The sequence below is a fragment of the Mobula birostris genome, chromosome 2 (genome assembly GCF_030028105.1).
Source record: "Mobula birostris isolate sMobBir1 chromosome 2, sMobBir1.hap1, whole genome shotgun sequence".
NCBI lineage: Eukaryota > Metazoa > Chordata > Chondrichthyes > Myliobatiformes > Myliobatidae > Mobula > Mobula birostris.
The window spans coordinates 194,744,200-194,768,901 of NC_092371.1; the positions used below are offsets into that span (position 1 = coordinate 194,744,200).

At 40.0% G+C, this 24,702-nt stretch overlaps 1 protein-coding gene across 3 annotated transcripts in view; it reads right to left on the reverse strand.

The window, feature by feature from the left end:
* Positions 1 to 24,702, reverse strand: part of nbas (NBAS subunit of NRZ tethering complex) — a 304,149-nt gene that overhangs the window by 131,964 nt on the left and 147,483 nt on the right. For all 3 annotated transcript variants that reach the window (XR_011885018.1, XM_072251277.1, XM_072251278.1), the window contains 8 exons: positions 22,825 to 22,937; positions 14,081 to 14,194; positions 13,467 to 13,580; positions 11,765 to 11,922; positions 10,225 to 10,305; positions 8,805 to 8,972; positions 8,611 to 8,724; positions 963 to 1,086 (listed from right to left, as the gene is read on the reverse strand). Coding sequence is in view for 2 of the 3 variants with exons in the window: in XM_072251277.1 (XP_072107378.1) it covers positions 963 to 1,086; positions 8,611 to 8,724; positions 8,805 to 8,972; positions 10,225 to 10,305; positions 11,765 to 11,922; positions 13,467 to 13,580; positions 14,081 to 14,194; positions 22,825 to 22,937 (986 nt within the window). In the remaining variant the exon portion in view is untranslated. The remainder of the gene's footprint in view (positions 1 to 962; positions 1,087 to 8,610; positions 8,725 to 8,804; positions 8,973 to 10,224; positions 10,306 to 11,764; positions 11,923 to 13,466; positions 13,581 to 14,080; positions 14,195 to 22,824; positions 22,938 to 24,702) is intronic.

Here is a 24,702-nt window from a genome sequence, read left to right on the forward strand (position 1 = left end):
AATAGAGGGCTATACGGTAGGGAAATTCTAGGCAGTTTCCAGAGGAGGTTACATGGTCGGCACAACATTGTGGGCCGAAGAGCCTGTAATGTGTTATAGATTTCTGTTTCTATGTTTCAGAAAAATAACATTGGAATAAGAAACAAAGTTATTCAATCATCAAGCAGGGTAACGAATCTTGTTGCAGTCTAAATAGATTCAAACCCTAGAGTAATTAATTAATTTTACATCATATGCCCGCTTAAACAAAATATAAAGCTATGAAATGTAATTAAGCAGATGTAGACAAGTTAATTGAGACCATAAATGCCCTTTTAATTACAAGATTCAGGCATTCACATTTTAGGATGCAGCAATTGTCTTCATACAGTGAATCATATTTTGATCATGTGACAGAACATAACGGATCGTTAGTTTTGCTCCTGCATTCATCATTCTTTAGATATAATCTTACAAAGGTTGTAGAATACTCTAATCAATTCGACAAAAAAACACATTTAGCAACTTTCTCGTGTTTATATTTTATTGGAAATATTACTCTTTAATAAACTTTTGCCACCATGTTATCAATTACATTGTATATTGCATTGATAACTAATTTTTCTTTCAAGGTACAATAGCTGAGGTTAACAGTAGGTGTGACGTTAGAATAGATTACATAGTTAAATAGTGAGAAAATTACAACTGAATTAACTCATTCAGATTGCTGATATAGCTAATAACCTGCATTTGACAGCAAGACAAAATAAACACACTTAACCTTGTATTTGGCATTTCCACTATATGATTTTTCATTACATGCTGCTTACATTTTCTTACATATATAATATACATTACAAGGATAAAACCAAATGTGATCTGCATTGCTGTCAGTACATTACACGCTTTCATGGCACTAGTCAATTTCAGAATTGAATGTGGTGTAACATTTTTTCATCATATGGTTTTGAAAGCAAATTTACCTTCAGTGGCAGGAAAAAGATTTTCCCCTTCACTCTTGGTTTCAGACAATTTCCCAGCTCTCAGCAAAACTTCGGCAAAGTTCTCTGGAGCATTGTGTTGGTAACATGCATAGTTTACCTCATTCTGTTAAAAAAATGTAAAATAAATCAGGAATTACGTAAATTTTACAATAACATCTGCTGCAAGGTCCAAGAGGAAAATGAAAGCTTTCCTCATTTTTTTAAATTTCAGTCTTTATTCAATGTTGGAGACAACCGCATATGTTCCATGACCAGAAGATGGTTCATTCAGTAGACTGGAATACATCCATGAAAAGTGACTTCATCCATAATTGCAGTGTAATAAAACATGATAAATGGAGTGACATTAGTCCAACAGTCCTTTTTCAATGGACACATATTTTTAATGATAAACACAAGATGGATGACCCTTCCCCAGGTCTGATGAAGGGTCTAAGCCCGAAACATCAACTCTATTTCTTTCCATAAATGCTGCCTGACTAGCTGAGTTCCTCCTTCATTTTATGAGTGTTTTCATTGTTTCCAATGATAATCTTTTACTGATCTACAAGATTTCTTAACAGAGATGGCATCTTTGTACAGGTTTCCCCCGCCATCCGAAGGTAGAGCGTTCCTATGAAATGGTTCGTAAGCCGAAATGTCGTAAAGCGAAGAAGCAATTACCACTTATTTATATGGGAAAATTTTGTGAGCGTTCACAGACCCAAAAATAACCTACCAAATCATGCCAAATAACACATAAAACCTAAAATAACAGTAACATATAGTAAAAGTAGGAATGATATGATAAATACACAGCCTATATAAAGTAGAAATACTTCTCTACAACGATTGCCTGCACAGATCTCCGTAGCGAAAATCTCACGCAAGTGCTGTTGGCATAAACGCGCTCTCCAGCAACCTTTAAACTATGAAGCTGCCAAATCTACCAAATAACACGTTAAAATACACAGCCTATATAAAGTAGAAATAATGTATGTACAGTGTAGTATCACTTACGGGAATTGGGAAGACATCGAGCACACTGATGATGGTGTGTTAGACTGAGTCGTCGCAGGCTGGGTGATGCAGTGGCCCCCACCCTTCAGGCCGCCGATCAGATACATTGCCGCGAAGCACGCAGGGGTAGCCGGGAGGCACACAGCACATCTTTAAGAAAAAAGCCGAAATAAACATGCTAATTAATTAGGTGCTGCCCAGCACGTAAATGTCGGCGCAGATCAGAGGCGATTGCCGATTGCATCGGCACTGATCTGGGCTGACAATTACGTGCTAGGCAGCACCTAATTAATTAGCATGTTTATTTCGGCTTCTTTCTTAAAGAGGTGCTGTGTGCCTCCCGGCTACCCCTGCATTCTCCGCGAATCGGTACAGTATCTGTCCAAGGCCCGGGGGTTGGGGTGGTGGGACATGGGGGTGTCATCTCATCGTCGATCAGGACAGGCAGCTCATCTTCTCCTATGACTGCCTGCCTCGATGTCGAAGATCGAGGTTCGTTGTCTGCTGTGGCTGATGTGGAAGGCTTGCTTGACTGCTGGGCCTCGTGCATTTTCCTATCACACAGTTCTTTGTAAGGGCTCAAAACATCCTCCAAATACCCCCTAAACCTATGTACCCTTTCAAAATTAAAGTTGTACTTTATCATTGCAGCGAAAATCTCACGCAGTTGCTTCACTTTCTGCATTCGGTTGAATTCAGTTTCGATTGTTATCCTTTCCTCTTTCAATTGCATCAGCTCTTCTTCTATCAGTTCTTGGTCATGGGATGCCAAAACCTCTTCAACTTCATCTTCGTCAGCTTCCACAAGCCAAACTCACTTTGTCCTTGCTTCGTTCACCACGATCGAAACGCTTAATTATGTCTAGTTTTATGCTAAATGTCAGACCCTTACGAGCTCCTTCAGGCTTTTCCGACACCTTAGAACTCATCTTGCAAACGGCTGCTCACAGGCTCGTGTTTAAGCAATGCCGTTCCGAATCTGAGCAGCTGCTCAGGGTGTGCGCCGCCTTTTATCATGCACTGATTTTTTATCGCGCGCTGCCTTTCTTCGTACTAATGTAGGTCTTTCATAACAGTGAGGTTTCGTAAAGCGAACGTTTGAAAAGCGGGGGACACCTGTACTCCACATTTCAAAAATAATTAGATATTAGAATTTTCATGGAATACTTGTATTAAATTATATATCAGATAGAGTAGTTTAGTATCAACACTTCAAAAGGGGCCAGAACCCTGATTTTCAGAAAATTTCTTAATTTTCCTCCCAATTGATATATTGGATGTACTTCCAGCAGAAAACTGAATTACATTCGAGAAACCCACAATACTGGACAACTAAATTAATAAAAAAAAAAGTCCATGTTATTAAATTGATAGAAACAACATTTTACAGATTTGGCACCAAACAAGTTCAATTTCATATCAACAGAGGAGCTGAAAGAGGATCTCAAATCTTTTTTTTAAACACTAGTAAACAGTATCCTACTGTACAGTAGTAGCATGGAATATTGGAGAAACAATATTCTAAGTTAATTAGCTAATTAAAGTGCAGTAAGGCAAATTCTATGGATATTTCCGTATTAAATTTGCCACCGACATAAGCATATAGCAGTAAGCACTCATAATATGCATGTTCCTAACCATCCACAACAAATTACCTACAATCTGTCAAAGACAAATACTCTGTTTTGGTCATTCAAATAGTAAGCCTGAACAATGAAAACCTCAAATTAAAACAAAAGCTGTTTGAAACACACAGTCAATCAGCAATGGGAATTCAAAAGCAATTAATTTCCACAGCAGGACATTCTTGGTCATTTTATATGGTCCAATAAACCCAATATCACAAAACAGAATCTTTGAACAGGATATTTTTCTGAAAACCCAACATAAATCTAAAGGAGACACGTCCCTGCATGGATCCGCACAGCATACGGTGGCCCTGTGATCTTTGTCTTGGAGGCCAACGTCAGAACATCCTTCAAGAGCGTGAACCCTCGCAGGGCATCAGGTCTCAATATTGCACCTGACAGTGCACAGAAAACCTATGCTAGAGAATTCAAGGACTGCGGTCGGAGGTTCCTATCTGCTTCAAAAGAAGGGCAGGGTGAGCTATTTCAATGACTGACACCTGGTAGCACTCACATCTATCCCGGGGCTGGGGTCGAAGCGCTCAGCAGAGATGGTGCTCGGTGTCGGAGGGCTGGTCGGAGGCTCGAAGTTTTCGGACGGACTCAGAGTCGGACTGTGGTCGGGTGCTTCCAGGTTGCTGCATCGGCAAGTTTGCGGCGCTGGAAGCTCATGGCAGGGCGAGTTTCTTCCTTCTTCTGTCTGCATGAGATGATGGGGTATCGGGACTTTGAGGCTTTTTTTTTTACCGTGCCCATGGTCTGCTCTTTATCAAATTACGGTATTGCTTTGCACTGTTGTAACTATACGTTATAATTATGTGGTTTTTGTCAGTTTTAGTCTTGGTCTGTCTTGTGTTTCTGTTATATCATACCGGAGGAACATTGTATCATTTTTTACTGCATGCATTTCTAAATGACAATAAACGAGGACTGAGTGTCCTCATAATCTAATCTACAGTGATGAAGTGCTCTGATGGGTTGGTTATGGCTAAAATTTACTGTTGCCTGAGAAATGACCAGGACCCATTGCAATTTTCCTACAGCCACAATGGGTGTACAACAAATACAATCTCATTTCACTGGTTCTTCACTCAGATTTGGAGCACTTGTTTACTGATCACAGTTTTGCATTTAGCATCATTATCCCCTCAGTGCAAAACAACAAGCTTCAGAACCTGGGCCTCTGTACCTCCCTTTGCAACTGAATTAGTAATAACATCCTCTCCTCACTGATAATCAGCATACTGTAGGTGCCTTTCAAGGATGTGCGCTTAACCCACTACTCCACTCTGTCTACACTCATAACATGCGAGAAGGCAACATTCATTATTAAGGACCCTCACCATTTGGGATACACTCTATTCTCATTACTATCGTCAGGAAGAAGGTACAGGAGTCTGAAGACCCAAACACTTCACAGTGTTGGAACAGCTTCTCCCTCCGCCATCATACACCCTATCCTCGTTATATGCGAGGGATACTTTCCTCGAAGTTGACGCAAAATGTGAATAATTACTTAAATGGAGAAAATTGGGATGCATTCTGGAGGCTTCCTAAATATATTTTATCTGTAATTTATTCACATTTTCATACTAATATGACATAAAAGCAGTACCACAAGGCAACATTCGGATAAATTTCATCAATTTAAGGTAATATCGAACGTAATAAGTCATAGAAAGTTAACATACTAGGGTGTACAGTACTCACCAACAGTGGCAGGTGTGTTCGCTCCAGGAGATGAGTGGTTGTGCAGTGGTATCGGGCAGCTTTACATGGCTGAGGTGAATGGAAGACTCACAGAACTGCCGGCAGCAGGAGATGACACCAGTTTGAAGAAAGTTTACTTGGCAGCAGTTTGTTTTTCAGCATAAATTTGCTTGTAGGGAAGAAGGCTTGACTGCAGGGAATGACTGAGATGCTGACTCTGTTCTAAACTTGGGTCCACGTCCATCGCCATTTGTGCCAAGTGTTCCGCAGCCTTAAAAAATTCTGCCAGTTGCTTCACCGTAAAATCCTTCACCTGCAACTCGACACTTTCTTCTTCATCGTTATCACCTTCAGTCTGAGTTACACGCAGAAGGTCATCCACACTTAATTCTTCATCATGAGAATCCAGGAGTTCTACCACGTCAGCAGTCTTGAGATCTAAGAATCCTTCCCCACCAATTTTACAGCCCAGGGCCACACAATCCTGGACAGCTGCAGTGAAGGCAGGAAACCCCTTGAGGGTGTGCACACACTCCGCCCAAATTGATTTCCACACTCCATTGAGAGGCTTCTTATTCAAACCCTTAAGAGCACTGAGGTTTAGTGAATGGTAAACTAAGAGGCTCTCCATTGAGAGGTTTCATCTTACAGTCTCCTTCGGCATTGGAATACATAAGAAAGGTCAATCTATCCTTTGCTGCCTTGAAACCTGACGCAGTTTTTTCATCCTTACCTATGTAAGTGCATTTCAGCATATGCTTCCAAAAAAGCCTGGACTCGTCTGCATTAAATACCTGCTTTGGTGTGATGCATAACTCAGCTATCAAAGCCTGCAAATGCACAGAGCGTCCCAGAGCAATGTTACCTTCACCTGATGCCGCCCTGTTTATAATTTCCAACTTTTTTCCCCAAGTGTTCAAGCGGTTCTCTACCGCTTGGCTGATGGCCCAGGGCTTGACATCGGACACTTAGGAGGGATAGTTAAATATTTCAAGCACAAAATCACTGCACCCTAGGTAAAAAACAACAAAAGTTTAAGAGCGCAAGATCGCACATCCACGCGTTGCCAAAACCAATGCCAGACTGGCGGGAGTGAAACTGTGAGGCGCGCGTACGTGACTTGTATTGGTGGGAAAACATTGCTCCTCACATAACTGTAAGTTTTGGACACATATAAGGAGAAGTTGGTAGAAATAGGTTCTTCGCATAACTGTGAATCAGCATTGTCTGAAGACGCATATAATGAGGATAGGGTGTATTTCTGAACAGTCCATGACCACTACCTCACTATTCCTCTTTTGTAATATTTATTGTAACTTAGGGTAATTTTTATGTTGTGTACTGTACAACAACAATTTTCATGATCTATATCAGTGATAATCAACCTGATTCTGAAAAAGATCTGTTTTTTTTTTAAATGAACTTGTAAGACATGAAGAACATTATGCATCCTCCTGTGAATCTGTATCATCGGGTATTTTGGTAAGCAAAATCATTCTATCCAGCACATCATATCAATAAATAAGTTGTTAGCCAAACTCAGTACAGGAAAGAGACCATAATTTCAGTTATTCTGTTAGTGTGCCATCAAGTTCCAATTTAAAGGGCCATTCTTATGAGTTCTGATGGAGCCAATTACTTTAAATGAGAATTACAGTGCCTATAAACAGTATTCATTCCCCCCCACCCCACTTAGAAGTTTCCATGTTTTATAGTTTTACAATATTGAATCACTCTGGATTTAATTTGGCTTTTTTGACACTGATCAACAAGAAAAGGTTCTTTCATGTCAAAGTGAAAACAGATCTCTACAAAGTAATCTAAATTCATTGTAAATATAAAACACAAAGTAATTGATGGCATAAGTATTCACCCCCTTCAAGTCAGTATTTAGTAGATGCACTTTTGGCAGCAATTACAGCCTTGAGTCTGTGTGGATAGGTCTGGATCAGCTTTGCACATCATCTGGAGACTAAAATTTTTCTCCTTTCTTCTTTACAAAACTGCTCAAGCTCTGTCAGATTGCATGGGGATTGTGAGTGAACAGCCCTTTTCAAGTCCAGCCACAAATTCTCAGGACATTAACTTCGTTGTTTTTTAAGCCATTCCTCTGTAGCTTTGGCTTTATGCTTGGGATCATTGTCTTGCTGGAAAACAAATCTTCTCCCAATAGACTGCATCAGGTTTTCCTCCAGGATTTCCCTGTATTTAGTTGCAATCATTTTACTCTCTACCTTCACAAGCCTTCCAGGGCCTGCTGCAGTGAAACATCCCCGCAGCATGATACAGCCATCACCATGCTTCAAGCTAGGGATGGTGTGTTTTTGCTGATGGATGGTGTTTGGCTTATTCCAAACGTAGCACTTAGTCTGATGGCCAAAGAGCTTAATTTTGGTTTCATAAGATAATAGAACCTCCTTCCAGCTGACTTCAGTCTCCCACAAAAGCTGAAATTTCATACGAGTTTTTTCAACAATGACTTACTCTGTGCCACTCTCCTATAAAGCCGTGACTGGTGAAGCACCCGGGCAACAATTATTGTCTGCGCATTCTGTTTCACCTAGCGACTGAAGCTTGTAACTCCTGCAGAGTTGTCATGGATCTCTTGGTGACCTCCCTCCTATTCTCCTTCTTGCAAGGTCACTCAGTTTCTGAGGATGGCCTGCTCTTGGCAGATTTGCAGCTGTGCCACATCCTTCCAATTTCTTGATGATTGACTTAACTTGACTAAGGGATATTCACTGACTTGGAAATTTTCTTGTATCCATCTCCCGACTTGTGCTTTTCAATAACCTTTTCGCAGAGCTGCTTGGAGTGTTCTTTTGCCTTCATAGTGTAGATTTTGCCAGGATACTGACTCACCAGCAGCTGAACTTTCAGATGCAGATGTATTTTTACTGCAATCAATTGAAACACTTTGGCTACACACAGGTCTCCAAAAACAGATCTCCATTTAACAAATTATTGGACTTCTAAAACCAATTGGCAGTACCAGTGATGATTTTGTGTGTCATATTAAAAGGGTTGAATACTTATGCAAACAAGCATTTTGCATTTTTTATGTGTAATTAATTTAGATCACTTTGTAGAAATCTGTTTTCAGTTTGACATGAAAGAGTCTTTTTCTGTTGATCAGTGTCAAAAAAAAAGCCAAATTAAGAGCACTGTGATTTAGTGTTGTAAAATAATAAAACATGAAAACTTGCAAAGGGGAGGGGGGTGAATTCTTTTCACAGGCACATTATTTTCAAAGTTTATAATGTAAATCTTAACTCTACTGTTAAACTTACTTTGTCAATGAAGGAATCATCAATAAGGATATCATAGAAAGGATGACAACCTTGTTTTTCCAAGTCTCCATTTAAACCAGTTGTCCTCTGCAACATAGCTGTCTGTGACGCATCCTAGAAAGAAAATATATTTGAAAAAAATTGTCCGATTATCTTCTTCCCTTCTTACTAACATACATTTCAAAGCAACTTACATGTAAAGGTCGCAGGTAACTGAGGGATTTCTTCCACCACTGTGTATCACTGACAGCATGCAGAACTGCCTTTGTTGTCATGGAAGTATTGCTGAGAACTTCCATTGTTTTAGCAGTTGTTCGTTGCAAGAGATCAGTCGATGAACTAGTTGAAGCTTTTGTCTCTATCTAAAAAAGTTTAAAAATAAATCACAAAATGATTTGTGATTTTTAAATGCTCTTAATGAAACTATTATACTCATAAAGATCAACTACTCCTTTGGATACATTTTAGGTTAAATTAATATTTACTATAGGCATTTTAATAATTTTATAATGTTATGAATCCTCCCAATAATTACTAAGCAAAGGTTTAAGACATCCATCTCATCTTACGTTTTACTTCATCCATCCATGACAGGATTTTACAAATGTCCTAGGTTCTTTTCTTCCTTTTATCAGATCATGAATTACAATTTTTAATTGTTAAAATTATAATAAGATATCCCTTAACATCTTGGAATCAAATATATTTTAACTTTTAGAAACAGAGCAGACTGCAAATACAGGGGCAACACACAAAACGCTGAATGAACTCAGGAAGTCAGGTAACATCCATGGGTGGGAATGAACAATTCACATTTCAGGTCAAGACCCTTTACTTGGACTGTAAGTTATGGAGATGCAGCCAGTATGGAAAATGGAGGACGGGGTGGAACAAGAGCTGACGGACCATAGGTAGATCCAAGTGAAGAAGGTGATAAGTGGAAGTGATACAGGCTGAAGGTGATCAAATCTTATGGAAGAAGGTGGAATAAGGGGTGGGCGAAGGTGGGGAGTGGAACTAGTGGGAGGGTGTGGATGATGGCAGATGGAGAGAGTAGAGAAGCAGAAAGAGATAATGCGAAGGGGACAACTTGGATCAGTCAAGAAAAAAGAGAAGTGGAATACGAGGTGCTGTTGCTCTAAGTTGCACTTAGCCTTAACTTGGCAGTAGAGAATTTGCATAATAGACATACTGATGTGGGAATGGGAAGGAGAATTAGAAATGGCTGGCCACTGGGAGTTGCAGGTGACAATGGCAGTTGGAATACAGGTGCTTGCCAAAGTGGTCTGCAAAGTGCTCAGGGAGACTGAATGCAGTTTGCCAGGCGTTCTGAGTTTCTTCAGCATTTTGTGTGCTACTCCACATCTTCACATCTGATTGATTGGAAATGGGGCGTGCAATCATACTTACGCATCTTAATATTAAAAGAAATTCATGCACTTGTTGAAAATCTAATTATTCAAACAAATAAACCCAAAAATGACATATTGTAATATTCACATTTATGAAAGATTATAATATAATAAGTCCATTTTGTGCATGAAATATAAAAGTGACATTCATTTTTAGAAAGGTACTGAGAGTCATGCTCTTTTAAGTCATGCCACTTCTAACCTGCTGATCATGGCCTGTCAAATTCACAGACTCAGTGCTATCTGATGGTTGAATCTGATAGTTCACAGCTTGATACAAAATCTGTAACAGAAAGCAGTGATTTAGCATCAGGCAATGTCATCACGGAGTGCTTCCAACAAACTATTAGCCACATGCACAGAGGTAAAAGTTTTCCCCCCACATAAAATAAATAAAATTTTAATGAATATTGAGTAACTGTCCTTGCTGCAATGAAAATTCCCTGTAGAGAGGAGAGTCGTGGAAAAATATTGCAGAGCAGGAATAAGTACATTACTCTCCAATCGCTAGATAAATTAAGCAAACTATTTCCCTAGTCTGAAATTGCTGCTATCAACATGAATTCAGAACAAGTTCATGCAAAGTTGAACTCTTAAGTTCAAAGGTCCAATCTTCAATTGTTTAGGCTGTTGACCTGAGATACAAATCAATTTACCAATTTGGGAAAATATATGGTCAAAAAGTCTTCTAAACAATTCCAAGACTAAAGGTATACACCATTATTAATGCACATGTAACTCAACAACTTTATTCAAGATATGATTAAACAAAATTACAGAAGTTTCCGACCATAATATGTATCACTCACCATTTATGTGTCGTAGTGGCACAACAGTAGAAATGCTTCCACACGGCTTGAGTGATCTAGGTTCAATCCCAACCACTGTTTGTGTGGCATTTGCATGCTACCTATACCATGTGAGTTTCCACTGGGTGCTCTGGTTTCCTTCCAAATTGCAGTGGTGAGTAGGTTGGCAGATTCAATGTCCCTTGAGAACTGGCCGAATGTGTTGGTGAGTGGTTAAATCTGGGGGTGGGGAGGGGTGTCATTGGGGAACAGGGACTGATTGGAATGTGGGGAAAATAAAGTGAAATGAGTATAAATAGGTGTTTGATGGTAGGAAGAGACTCAAATGTACCGAAGGGCCAGTTTCCATTCTAATGACTCTGACTTTATGAACTTCTGGGGAACACTATCAGCTGTCTGATTCAACACTTGAATGCACTTGATTTTTTTTTTATTACAAATGAGATGGGAACAAAACTTCACAATAAAATTTAGGACTTCTGTTTCAAACTAAGCACCACCTTATAGAAGATGACAGTTTTACTAGTCTAATTTATGCTTCTTGCTTCTGGTATTGGTAACTTGTCCAAGAGGGGACTCTTTCAGCATTATCTCTTTATGGCCACAGATTTCATTTTATTTTCATTTGCTTTTACTCCAAAACTATTTCCTGTATTTATAATGAATTAGAAGCAGGCTAGAGCATTTGATTCATGCCCATCAATTTATTTGGCAACCATTCTGCACAAGAAAAAATTACAACAACTTATCCCAGCATTAACAGGGCAAGTTTTCCAGGGAAATGTAACCCTGACTTGTGGTAAGGTTTTTGAACAACTTACATTTAAAATCTTGTTTGGAAGGATAATATTGGGTGAAAAGTGATTTAAGTTCTGGAGTTAACACCTTCAAAGTTCTTTAGCTATTAGCAGAGTTAAGATTGTTCACTCAAACCTGTGTCTGAAGTGAGCTGCTGACAGCCAAGAGCGACTGGATAACATTGGGAGGACAGTAAGTGCGTGCAAAGGCCATTAATTCCTGACGCACGGCAAGGTCACAATAGCCATCTGACTCTCCCAGTTTGCTGCAAACCTGCCAACCAGCACTGTACCCTTGACAGATAAACAAAGAAGAAAAACAATTGTTAATACTACTAATTAAAATAGAGGTCATTTTCTCTTTTGTGTTATTCTAACCTACTTATTTCAGGACAATAATGCAGCAAATGTTAATTATTTTCTTATAACTAAAGGAAACGGTTAGCTCTTTTCTATTTTATCTATTCAACCTAAAAGGTCTTAAATAATATGGTATTCTTAAAATAATAATACAGCAAATAGTTTATTCAATATGCTTCAAAATATTAAAATAGGTATGTACTACAGAAATTTGCAAAAATAGATGCTTTACAAAATTAGGTTGTCCTCAGAACATGCAAGCTCAAAGTAAAATAGGTTAATGAAATGTTGTTAGCACTACTTTAAAATATTAAAGTTTATAGTAATCACTGTTTGGAGAAGTTGGGTGAGTTAAGTACCCATGCTCTATCTGTACATTTACATGCATGCATACATATACAATAAACGACAAAAGCTTTTCAAATTGAATGGAAAAACTAAAAGAGGTAACAGGTGATCAAAAAGTGGCTGAGATCAATATAAACAAATTAGAAAATGAATCTTCACACTGAGAGTTGTACTCAAATACCATTTGCACTAAAGTTGCTCAATTTCAGACATAAATTACTTCACTGGCAATAACTGAAATTCAGGGTAAAATTCAATGTGAAAGAGGCACTGTTAGCATTTCATGTTTATTCAGTGCAGAATTTCTTCCACTTACCACCTCCCTCGCCTGCATCTACTTGCTCCACTCCTTACCTTCATCTTTTTTCATACTGGCTTCTGTAACTTTCAGTCCAGGTGAAGGGTCTTTGCCTGAAATGTGGACTTTCTATTCCCCTCCACAGAAATAAATACAAATAGCTAACGGCTTAAAAAAACTTGGTGAGACTGCAGGTATTAAGCATGTCTTATTCACTTAACAAGAGAGTTAAAGTAACATCCAACTTGCATTTCTTATTGACTCAGAACTTAAATACCACTTCAGAAGGCTTCTTGGTCTATTATTAGGATTTCAATTATGTGGTATTATTTAAACCACATTCTCAATGCTTTTAAACAAAGTATGCAAATATATCTCTCCAGCCTGTCACCACACTGCTGTGTGGATAGCCATACTGCTTTTAACATTAAAAATTTGCCCTTGCTCTCCCAGTTATACTTTCTGATGAGAAAATGTGAAATTGTAAACTTTTTGAGAAATACATGTGTTTAATAAAGGCATCTGATTTGGATTTGTACTGATTTGTTTCTTAGGAATTGGGAAAGGGATGGCTCTGTCTTATGTAATGCTGAATAGAGAATGAACCTATGAACAATTCCTCAGTATTTAATGAGTGCTGCTATTTCTATCCTGACTCTTCCTTTCAGCTTCATTAAAATTAAAGCTAATAAGCCTGGTTTCTTATTCAGCTCCTACAAAGATTATGAAAATTGATTGTGAACATTATGAATTCAATGTAGGATTGAAAATTAAGATTAGAAAACATAAAATAAAAGCATCAAACCCACATGGAATCAAAATAGAACATCACCTGCAGACATAAGTTCTTGGCAGTGGATACTGGCAACTTTAAAGTCTTGGTAATCAAGGGCCTGCTCAGCCAGAAGAACCAATACTTGCCCTTTCCGCTCTGCTTTATCATGCCCTATTTATATATAAAAAAACAAAAAAAATCACAAGGCAAAACTTAGTTTTCTAAATGTAAAATACTTGGCTTATATATGGCAATCAAATCAATTGCGGTAATCAAGGGATCATGACAAGACCAATTCAGTTTTTGTATGTTTGGCATTATTAAAAAATCCGATTGAGTTAATATGTTCATTCATCCCAGCAGAATACTTATAAAAAGCAATTAACTAAATTCCTTCAAAATAGCTGTTCCCATATGTTTAAGGGGAAATGGTACTAACAAAACATGTTTGAAATAAAATGATTTATTGAGACATAGCCCTAGGTGATAGAGGTGCATAATCTTCCTCTATTTTTATCATTTAATTAAAACTTTGCAACTCAGAGAGACACTAAAATCAAATAAGCAACTCACATTCACTGGTCTCTGTTATTATCATTTACACCTTTATAAAACTACTGAAGTGCACTCTACTGTGAAACAGCAGATCACAAAAAAAAACAAGTACTTACCTCCTACTCTCAACAAATCTGCAAGCCTCAGGAGCTTTTTCGACTGCTTGTAGGCTGTTGGACACTGAGAAATACACTCTTTTATGAGTTTGAGTCTTTCTGAGCACAAACGCACTAGGAGAAATGAAACAGGAAGAAGCAAAAGTAAATAGTATGTTTCCAAAGTCAAAATAAAAGTAATCTTGCTTAAATAAAGTGTCTGTGCCATAACAGAATGTGGCAGTAAAAGCAGTTGGCAAATCTGCTGAATTAACTAAGTTGTTATGGTGAAATCATAATAATTAAATGGTATTTCTGTTGCAAATTTCTTAACATCTCAGTTCACCATTCAATCTCCAAGAGTTTCAACCCTTTTTATCAACTGAAAAGCAAGTAATTCATGTGCAAGTTTGAGACCTCAACTAAAATACAATCACAAAGACAGAAAAATGGATAGACATGGCATGAAATTAAACAAAATGGAAAAAAGAAATGAGTTCAGATACTTGCACCTTTAGATTCACTCATGTACTTATTGTTCCCATGGCATGCTATGAAGAGATTAGATTTCGTCTTCAGAAGGAATCAAAATCTGACTTTAGCTCCATCAGAAGTATTTAAAACTTTTAGTAGTAAAAACAGAAATGAATGAAATGGTAGTTAATAATTTAATCAGTGTAAAAACGAGAAAGTTCTTTTGGAGGAGAAAACTTACTGATTATAAATATTGGAAGTAATATGAATGCAAAGTGGCACATGACAATTAAATCGGCAGGTTTAATCAATACAATGAAAGAATAGACTATTTTCAGGCAAGGTTTAAAAAAAAGGTTTAGAACAACCAGTTCAAAGAGGTTTCATAGCAAAGCTGTTCGTCTCTTGATCGCAGATTAAGTTCTCATCAATAGTCATCTAAATCTAGTAAATGTGCATGAACCAAGGGATTATGAAATTATACTGTTCCTGAACTGTTGACATTTCATATTTACATCATTTTACTCTCATAATTTGCATTTGGCTGGCAGTATATCCTTTATTATGTCCTGAGATGCTAGGACTAATCAATAACTTATGGTGAATTGAAGCAGAGCTTATCAATTTATCAAATATGGATGATCATATTGAAACTTGCTCATATTTTCACATTGAAAAGAGTGATTTTAATTCCAATTCTATGTATCAATGACTACTACAATGTTATTTGGTACAAACCTTTTAATAGTTTATATTGTATATTCAGTAACAGAGCTGGCTACTGGTTCATGACAGCTAGTTAATTATGCAGACATGTAGCAGCACTTGCTAAGGACATGGAAGTGCTTTTACATAAAATGGTGTCTCTCATAAGAAAACTCAGGAGTCAAGTACTCAAACAAGGAAGTTTTTCTTTTCTAAACAATTGAGAAATAATTGAAAAAATTAATTATTCATTGCATGAATCTAAAGCAGGTGAGATACAACTTTTATTAATGAAGGATACTCTTCACTGAAGTTCCTCTATCATACCCATGTCTAAATAGAATTATTAAGTCACAGTAGATCATTCTTCAATGGAGTTCCCCCATAAGAAAACACAGGCTAAAAATCAAAAGTTAGGATTAATTAATAAAATAATGCTCTACAATTCATATTATAAACGTTTTCATGTTTACGTTACAAATTGGATTGCAGCAATTAAGCTACATGTAACAAAATCATTTGGTATTACTTCTTTCTACCATAATTGCTTAACTGTCTTAATTGTTAACACATGGGAGTCAGTTAACAAAGTCAGTGCTAAAGCCTTTGTTACAGACCATTGCACTATAGTGAAAGTATCCTTTATCCCACATAAAATCTTGTAATTGATGATTAATCTCATCAGCAAATTGAGATTTTCATTTAATTTTTTTTGTACTGTTGATGACTTCCAACTTCTAAAAATAGTTGAAGCAATGCACCATTATAAATTCAGGTACTGCTCAATATTCAAAGTAAAGAAAAAGAAGCCGTGTTTATCACCGGTTTTCTATTATTCAGGAGTTCATTTCATTTCCTTGCTTTTTCTTCATGGCTGTGGTTTAAGTTACTGCTCCTTCTTTGAACTGCTCTGGGGACACAGTAAAGCAATACTGATTTAAAACACAGTTGCTAAAGGGAGTCTCGAGGAAGTTGTATTATGAATCAGCGGTGGCAAAAATAAAGGTAGCAGTATATCCAAAACTGTGTCCAAACTTAATGTATAAATCAGTCTAATTACAATATTAGTATTCACTAGATTTATGTTTTTTGAGAACAAATTTTCCAGAGAAAATATAAGCTAAGTTTTAAATTGCACTTTTTTTTGTCCTAAGGGGTCTCACTGAGGGGTCAAGATGGTGCCTGCGTACAACACTCCTTTGGTTGACATCCTCTGGATAGATCATGGAACCATCTTTCCCACTTCTTTTGTCTTGTACATTTGTTCCTTGTCTTGAATGTGATTTTGGAACTACTGGAGACTGTGTTTTGCTGTTCGGAGATCATTTGGGTGCTTCCGCGTTCTGCAGTCTCCATGCTTCCAGGAGGCAGAGGCAGCGTGAGTAAACCTCGTGACAAGAAGGCTGCAGGATGAGCCAATGTTTAACCCCATTTTGGTGATTATAGCTTTCATTGTTTGCCAATTAAAGTGACAAGACGATTGAAACATAAAGGCAAGTGCAGAGGTTTGAAGGTCATTTCAGTTTTCCAGTGCTCTACAGCCTCCAAGAGGCAGAGGCAGCGTGTGCAAACCTCGCAGCGGGCAGACTGCAGGACAGAGCGCAAGCCAATGTTTGGTCCATTTTGCCATTAAAGCTTCCATTGTTCACCAACTAAAGCGATGAGGATAATTGAAGCATCGGAGCGAGTGTGGAGGATGAGCACCAGCTGCCTGTCTTGTGTTTGCTTTGCTACGCTATCAGAGAGGGGGGAGCTTGCCACTGTGGAGAGTGGTGTCCAGGTTTTGTCTGCATTTTGGATGTGGACTTCGACGATAAAATCATTTATAAAGTTTTTATATTGTGTTTTCTCGCCCAATTCTCAGATTATTTTTGTGTGGGAGGAGGGATTTGGGGGCTGATGTGCCTGATCCATTTTGTTAGGTTTTTTTGTACAGGAGGAGGGATTTGGGAGTCGATATGTCTGTTTCATTTTGTTTATTTTTTTCTGTGGGGAGGGGGATTTGGGGGTCGATCTGCCTGATCCATTTTCAAATTTTTTGTGCGGAAGGAAGGACGTGCCAGATCCGTTATAGAAACATAGAAACATAGAAAATAGGTGCAGGAATAGGCCATTCGGCCCTTTGAGCCTGCACCGCCATTTATTATGATAATGGCTGATCATCCAACTCAGAACCCCGCCCCAGCCTTCCCTCCATACCCACTGACCCCCGTAGCCACAAGGGCCATATCCAACTCCCTCTTAAATATAGCCAATGAACTGGCCTCAACTGTTTCCTGTGGCAGAGAATTCCACAGATTCACCACTCTCTGTGTGAAGAAGTTTTTCCTAATCTCGGTCCTAAAAGGCTTCCCCTCTATCCTCAAACTGTGACCCCTCGTTCTGGACTTCCCCAACATCGGGAACAACCTTCCTGCATCTAGCCTGTCCAATCCCTTTAGGATCTTATACGTTTCAATCAGATCCCCCCTCAATCTTCTAAATTCCAACGAGTACAAGCCCAGTTCATCCAGTCTTTCTTCATATGAAAGTCCTGCCATCCCAGTAATCAATCTGGTGAACCTTCTTTGTACTCCCTCTATGGCAAGGATGTCTTTCCTCAGATTAGGGGACCAAAACTGCACACAATACTCCAGGTGTGGTCTCACCAAGGCCTTGTACAACTGCAGTAGTACCTCCCTGCTCCTGTACTCAAATCCTCTCGCTATAAATGCCAGCATACCATTCGCCTTTTTCACCGCCTGCTGTACCTGCATGCCCACTTTCAATGACTGGTGTATAATGACACCCAGGTCTCGTTGCACCTCCCCTTTTCCTAATCGGCCACCATTCAGATAATAACCTGTTTTCCTATTTTTGCCACCAAAGTGGATAACTTCACATTTATCCACATTAAATTGCATCTGCCATGAATTTGCCCACTCACCCAACCTATCCAAGTCACCCTGCATCCTCTTAGCATCCTCCTCGCAGCTAACACTGCCACCCAGCTTCGTGTCATCCGCAAACTTGGAGATGCTGCATTTAATTCCCTCATCCAAGTCATTAATATATATTGTAAACAACTGGGGTCCCAGCATTGAGCCTTGCGGTACCCCACTAGTCACCGCCTGCCATTCTGAAAAGGTCTCGTTTATTCCCACTCTTTGCTTCCTGTCTGCTAACCAACTCTCCACCCACACCAATACCTTACCCCCAATACCGTGTGCTTTAAGTTTGCACACTAATCTCCTGTGTGGGACCTTGTCAAAAGCCTTCTGAAAATCCAAATATACCACATCCACTGGTTCTCCCCTATCCACTCTACTAGTTACATCCTCAAAAAATTCTATGAGATTCGTCAGACATGATTTTCCTTTCACAAATCCATGCTGACTTTGTCCGATCATTTCACCGCTTCCCAAATGTGCTGTTATCACATCCTTGATAACTGACCCCAGCAGTTTCCCCACCACCGACGTTAGGCTAACCGGTCTATAATTCCCCGGTTTCTCTCTCCCTCCTTTTTTAAAAAGTGGAGTTACATTAGCCACCCTCCAATCCTCAGGAACTAGTCCAGAATCTAACGAGTTTTGAAAAATTATCACTAATGCATCCACTATTTCTTGGGCTACTTCCTTAAGCACCCTGGGATGCAGACCATCTGGCCCTGGGGATTTATCTGCCTTCAATCCCTTCAATTTACCTAACACCACTTCCCTACTAACATGTATTTCGCTCAGTTCCTCCATCTCACTGGACCCTCTGTCCACTACTATTTCTGGAAGATTATTTATGTCCTCCTTAGTGAAGACAGAACCAAAGTAATTATTCAATTGGTCTGCCATGTCCTTGCTCCCCATAATCAATTCACCTGTTTCTGTCTGCAGGGGACCTACATTTGCTTTTACCAGTCTTTTCCTTTTTACATATCTATAAAAGCTTTTACAGTCCGTTTTTATGTTGCCTGCCAGTTTTCTCTCATAATCTTTTTTCCCCTTCCTAATTAAGCCCTTTGTCCTCCTCTGCTGAACTCTGAATTTCTCCCAGTCCTCAGGTGAGCCACTTTCTCTGGCTAATTTGTATGCTTCTTCTTTGGAATTGATACTATCCCTAATTTCTCTTGTCAGCCACGGGTGCACTACCTTCCTTGATTTATTCTTTTGCCAAACTGGGATGAACTTTTGTTGCAGTTCATCCATGCAACCTTTAAATGCTTGCCATTGCATATCCACCGTCAATCCTTTAAGTGTCATTTGCCAGTTTATCTTAGCTAATTCACGTCTCATACCTTCAAAGTTACCCCTCTTTAAGTTCAGAACCTTTGTTTCTGAATTAACTATGTCACTCTCCATCTTAATGAAGAATTCCACCATATTATGGTCACTCTTACCCAAGGGGCCTCTCACGACAAGATTGCTAATTAACCCTTCCTCATTGCTCAAAACCCAGTCCAGAATAGCCTGCTCTCTAGTCGGTTCCTCGACATGTTGGTTCAAAAAACCATCCCGCATACATTCCAAGAAATCCTCTTCCTCAGCACCTTTACCAATTTGGTTCACCCAACCTACATGTAGATTGAAGTCACCCATTATAACTGCTGTTCCTTTATTGCACACATTTCTAATGTCCTGTTTAATACCATCTCCGACCTCACTACTACTGTTAGGTGGCCTGTACACAACTCCCACCAGCGTCTTCTGCCCCTTAGTGTTACGCAGCTCTACCCATATCGATTCCACATCTTCCCGGCTTATGTCCTTCCTTTCTATTGTGTTAATCTCTTCTTTGACTAGCAACGCCATCCCACCTCCCCTTCCTTCATGTCTATCCCTCCTGAATATTGAATATCCCTGAACGTTGAGCTCCCATCCCTGGTCACCCTGGAGCCATGTCTCTGTGATCCCAACTATATCATAATCATTAATAACAATCTGTATTTTCAATTCATCCACCTTATTACGAATGCTCCTTGCATTGACACACAAAGCCTTCAGGCGCTCTTTTACAACTCTCTTAGCCCTTATACAATTATGCTGAAAAGTGGCCCTTTTTAATGCTTGCCCTGGATTTGTTGGCCTGCCACTTTTACTTTTCTCCATAGTACTTTTTGTTTCTACCCTCACTTTACATCCCTCTGCCTCTCTGCACTGGTTCCCATCCCCCTGTAGTGAACTAACCTCCTCACGCCTAGCCTCTTTAACTTGATTCCCACCCCCCAACCATTCTAGTTTAAAGTCACCTCAGTAGCCCCCGCTAATCTCCCTGCCAGGATATTGGTCCCCCTAGGATTCAAGTGCAACCCGTCCTTTTTGTACAGGTCACGCCTGCACCAAAAGAGGTCCCAATGATCCAAAAACTTGAATCCCTGCCCCCTGCTCCAATCCCTCAGCCACGCATTTATCCTCCACCTCATCGCATTCCTACTCTCACTGTCGCGTGGCACAGGCAGTAATCCCGAGATTACTACCTTTGCGGTCCTTTTTCTCAACTCCCTTCCTAGCTCCTTATATTCTCCTTTCAGGACCTCATCCCTTTTCCTACCTATGTCATTGGTACCTATATGTACCACGACCTCTGGCTCCTCACCCTCCCACTTCAGGATATCTTGGACACGATCAGAAATATCCCGGACCCTGGCACCAGGGAGGCAAACTACCATCCGGGTCTCTGGACTGCGTCCACAGAATCCCCTATCTGACCCCCTTACTATCGAGTCCCCTATCACAACTGCCCTCCTCTTCCTTGCCCTACCCTTCTGAGCTACAGGGCCGGACTCTGCGCCGGAGGCACGGCCACTGTCGCTTCTCCCGGGTAAGCTGTCCCCCCCAACAGTACTCAAACAGGAGTACCTGTTGTTATGGGGCACAGCCACCAGGGTACTCCCTATTACCCGACCTTTCCCCTTCCCCCGCCTAACCGTGACCCACTTGTCTGCCTCCCGTGGCCCCGGCGTGACCACCTGCCTGCAACTCCTCTCTATCACCTCCTCACTCTCCCTGACCAGACGAAGGTCATCGAGCCGCAGCTCCAGTTCCCTAACGCGGTCCCTTAGGAGCTGCATCTTGATGCACTTGGTGCAGATGTAGACGTCCGGGAGGCTTGTAGACTCCAGGGCCTCCCACATCCAACACCGAGAACAGCAAACTGCCCTCACACTCATACTGCCCCTCTCCTCAAATAACAACAGAAAATGAATGCCAAACCTCCCTCGCCTGTTTCCGCCTAAGCCCGTTGAGCCGAAGCCCTTAAGCCTTCACTCTGCTCCCGGCTCACTCCGCAGCCCGCAAACTCCGCTGCCCGCTCTATGAAGCTCTGTTCCTTTTAAATCTGCCGCGCTGCACTGCCCGACGTCACACGCCTGTGCAGTCCCACCTCTCAGAACGCCGTTGGGGAAAAAAAATAACGAAAATTTCAAAAATGTCTTTCTCGGCACTCCCACTCAGACTCTCAGACTCCTTCTTCGAATCAAACCCGAAGCAGGATGTCTGCCCTTTTAAATCTTTTTTGCAGAGGAGGAGGGATTTGGGGGTCAATGTACCTGATCTGTTTTGTTCATTTTTTTTGTGTGGGAGGAGGGATTTGGGGGTCGATATGCCTGATCTGTTTTGCTTGGTTTTTGTGTGGAAAGACGGATTTGGGGGTTGAAGTGCCTGTTCCATTTTTGTTTTTTTTTTGCAAAAAGATAGGGTTTAGGGGTTGATGATTGTGCTATCTTTCTTTTCTTTCTTGGCTACCGGAGAATTGAAGAATTTGAGGGTCGTATACTTTGATAATAAAATGAACTTCGAACATTTTTAAAAAAACCTTTGACTTGGTTTTGACCCTTGACCTATCAACATGTGGGACATTTAAGAGACTCTAAGACCAGCATGTGGATCAAAGAAAAATGCAGGGCTATTTAGAGGGAAAGGGTTAGATTGATCTTGGGGTAGGTTAAAAGGTTGGCACAACATCGTGGGCTGAAGGGTCTGCACTGTACTGTGTTCTATGTAATAGATCAATCTGAGACTTGCACAGATTACAACAAAATTACAACAAGTTCCTTCACAATTACCTAGAACTATTACACATGGAACAATGTAACTTAACAAGTTCCTCAAATGGATATTCCTTTGGGGCAAAGGTAGCTAAAGTGCCCAGTCAAATTTTCTGACTGATGTGAAATGGACAAGCAATGTCATGTTCCATTCTGAAAAAATAAAATATTGTTGAGTTCCATAGTACTGCAAACACCATTTGGTATTGCATTTCTATTGTTCTATCCTCCAAACTCACTGGATGTATTCTTTACACACCAACCACCTAAAAGATGACTTTCATGCACATTCCTATCTCACCCTCTACCAGCTGTGCAGTTCAGTTTTCCTCTGTCACTTCCTCCCACCATGATCTTTGCTACAACAGTTTAAAAGTTGTTCAGGGTTGAGGGTCCGAGCTTTGAAGTGTGGATTAAGCATCCAAAACAATTCCCTCAAGAGTGGGATCTTGAAAGAGTGTGTGTGTGTGTGTGTGTGTGTGTGTGTGTGTGTGTGTGTGTGTGTGTGTGAGTGTGTGTTTATATACATATATCTATAGTACCAATTACATTAACCAAGCCTTTATACCTTGCATCGGCAAAATCTTCACACTGAATTCCTCCAGCAGACTGAGAGCACTGATGAAGTCCAACTCTTCTTGAATAACTGCAGGGCAGTCAGTGATAAGCTGTAAGCAGCATCTAATAACACAATAAGGAATGCCAGATGGTAAGTGGTTCGCAACCACGCAGTCAAGATGTCAGGCTCAATTTCTTTTACTATCAGTCACCTTAATGGTGCTATTTAATTACATCTTCTCCAAGAGAATATAGTGAACTAAAAGTATGGTGTGCAAATCAATTTCGTACAGAGCTACAAACTTTATTTTATTACTCCAAATGACCACTGTAATGGATTCTAACCACTAAACTAAAACTACCCTGGGGTTTGGACCATTTTATTTAACTTTCAGATTTCTAATCCAGCCATCTGTATCTGTTAATTGTAAATCAATTACACCAGTAAGATGTTGGTGTGCTCGGACACAGCAGCCTCTCCGGGGGATACCAAAGGTGTTTTTGTATTTTTTTTATAATTGCAAGACAATGCTGGACATTAAGAACTTCAAGTACTGCAGGTTAATGTTCCCTCTCAGGTGTGCATGTGTGCATGCGATATCTTTTGTTACTAGCGCACAAAGGAATTTAAACTAAAGGTTGTCACTCTCTTGGCAAGTATATTTCAAGATCGTACACAATCACATTTCCTTTCCGGTTTCTGATATGGACTGTGTTGACAACGTAGAGATTGAGAGGATTTGTCTGCAGATTTTAGAACTGGCTTATTTATACTGTTTTTATTGAATGAATTATTCAGCTTGCACATATTGTTGTCACTGGGCAAAAAATTACACAGCACAAGATTCTCGTGCACACTGGTCAATACAAATTAGAGGGAACATTGCTGCAGGTCTACCCCATTGGTGAGCTGCTCAATGGCAGAGGAGCTGGACTATGGACTGTGTTACTGCCGCTACAGAAAGTCAGTGCACAAAGGAAGTGTACAGGATAATTGTCGTGGACTTTTCTCTTGCAGTCGCAAGGTCCTGTTGGATATTGGTAATGTAGAATACTGCAAGTCAATTTTCCTTGTTTATTGGTGAGACAAATGGTGGGGGAGGTGCGTGGCCATGGCTGTAGCATGGACTAGGCCTCAAGCTGTGGGTTTGCCTGTTGCAGCAGTCCCGGAGAGAAGATGCTGGGGGTGGTGTAGAGCAATGCCCATGCTAGAGTGAGGATGCTGCCCTCCAGGGTTTGCTTGGTAGAAGACAAGCTGGATTGCATGTGTGCAAGTGTACGTCCATTGGTGGACTGCTGAGAACTGCTTGTTCTTGCTCATAATGCCCAATCAATTTACAGGTTATGTCACCCAGGGACATAGGCTATAGATTTTCTTTGTTTTTTGTGTGATTATATGTTCACTGCTATCTTATATGCGCTATATCTGCTTCGTGCTGTGTGTGACTGTTGATAATGTGCTTTGCACCTTGGCCCCAGATGAATTCTACTTCATTTGGCTGTATTCATGAGTATTCATGTATGGTTGAATAACAATTAAACTTGAACTTGAACACAAACTGGCCCTATCACATTAGGTGGCACTATCTTAAATCACTATTACCATAAATTATGCTGATTTTTAATCAACAGTCATACAAATAGCGAAATAACACACAGCAATTATAGTTTAATTTTAAATAAGTGAAAGAATTTTCTTTAAATTTATAGCCCAGAATCACAATGGTTATAGAATGAATGGAGCTCATTTGGCCCATTGATTCCACACAGACAACCAAATGCAATTCCATTCCCTGCTCTTTCCCATAACCATGCCAGTTATTTCCTTTCAGATATAACCCAGCTCTTTTCTGAATGTTACGGTTGAGTCTGAAGACCCCAGCAGTCA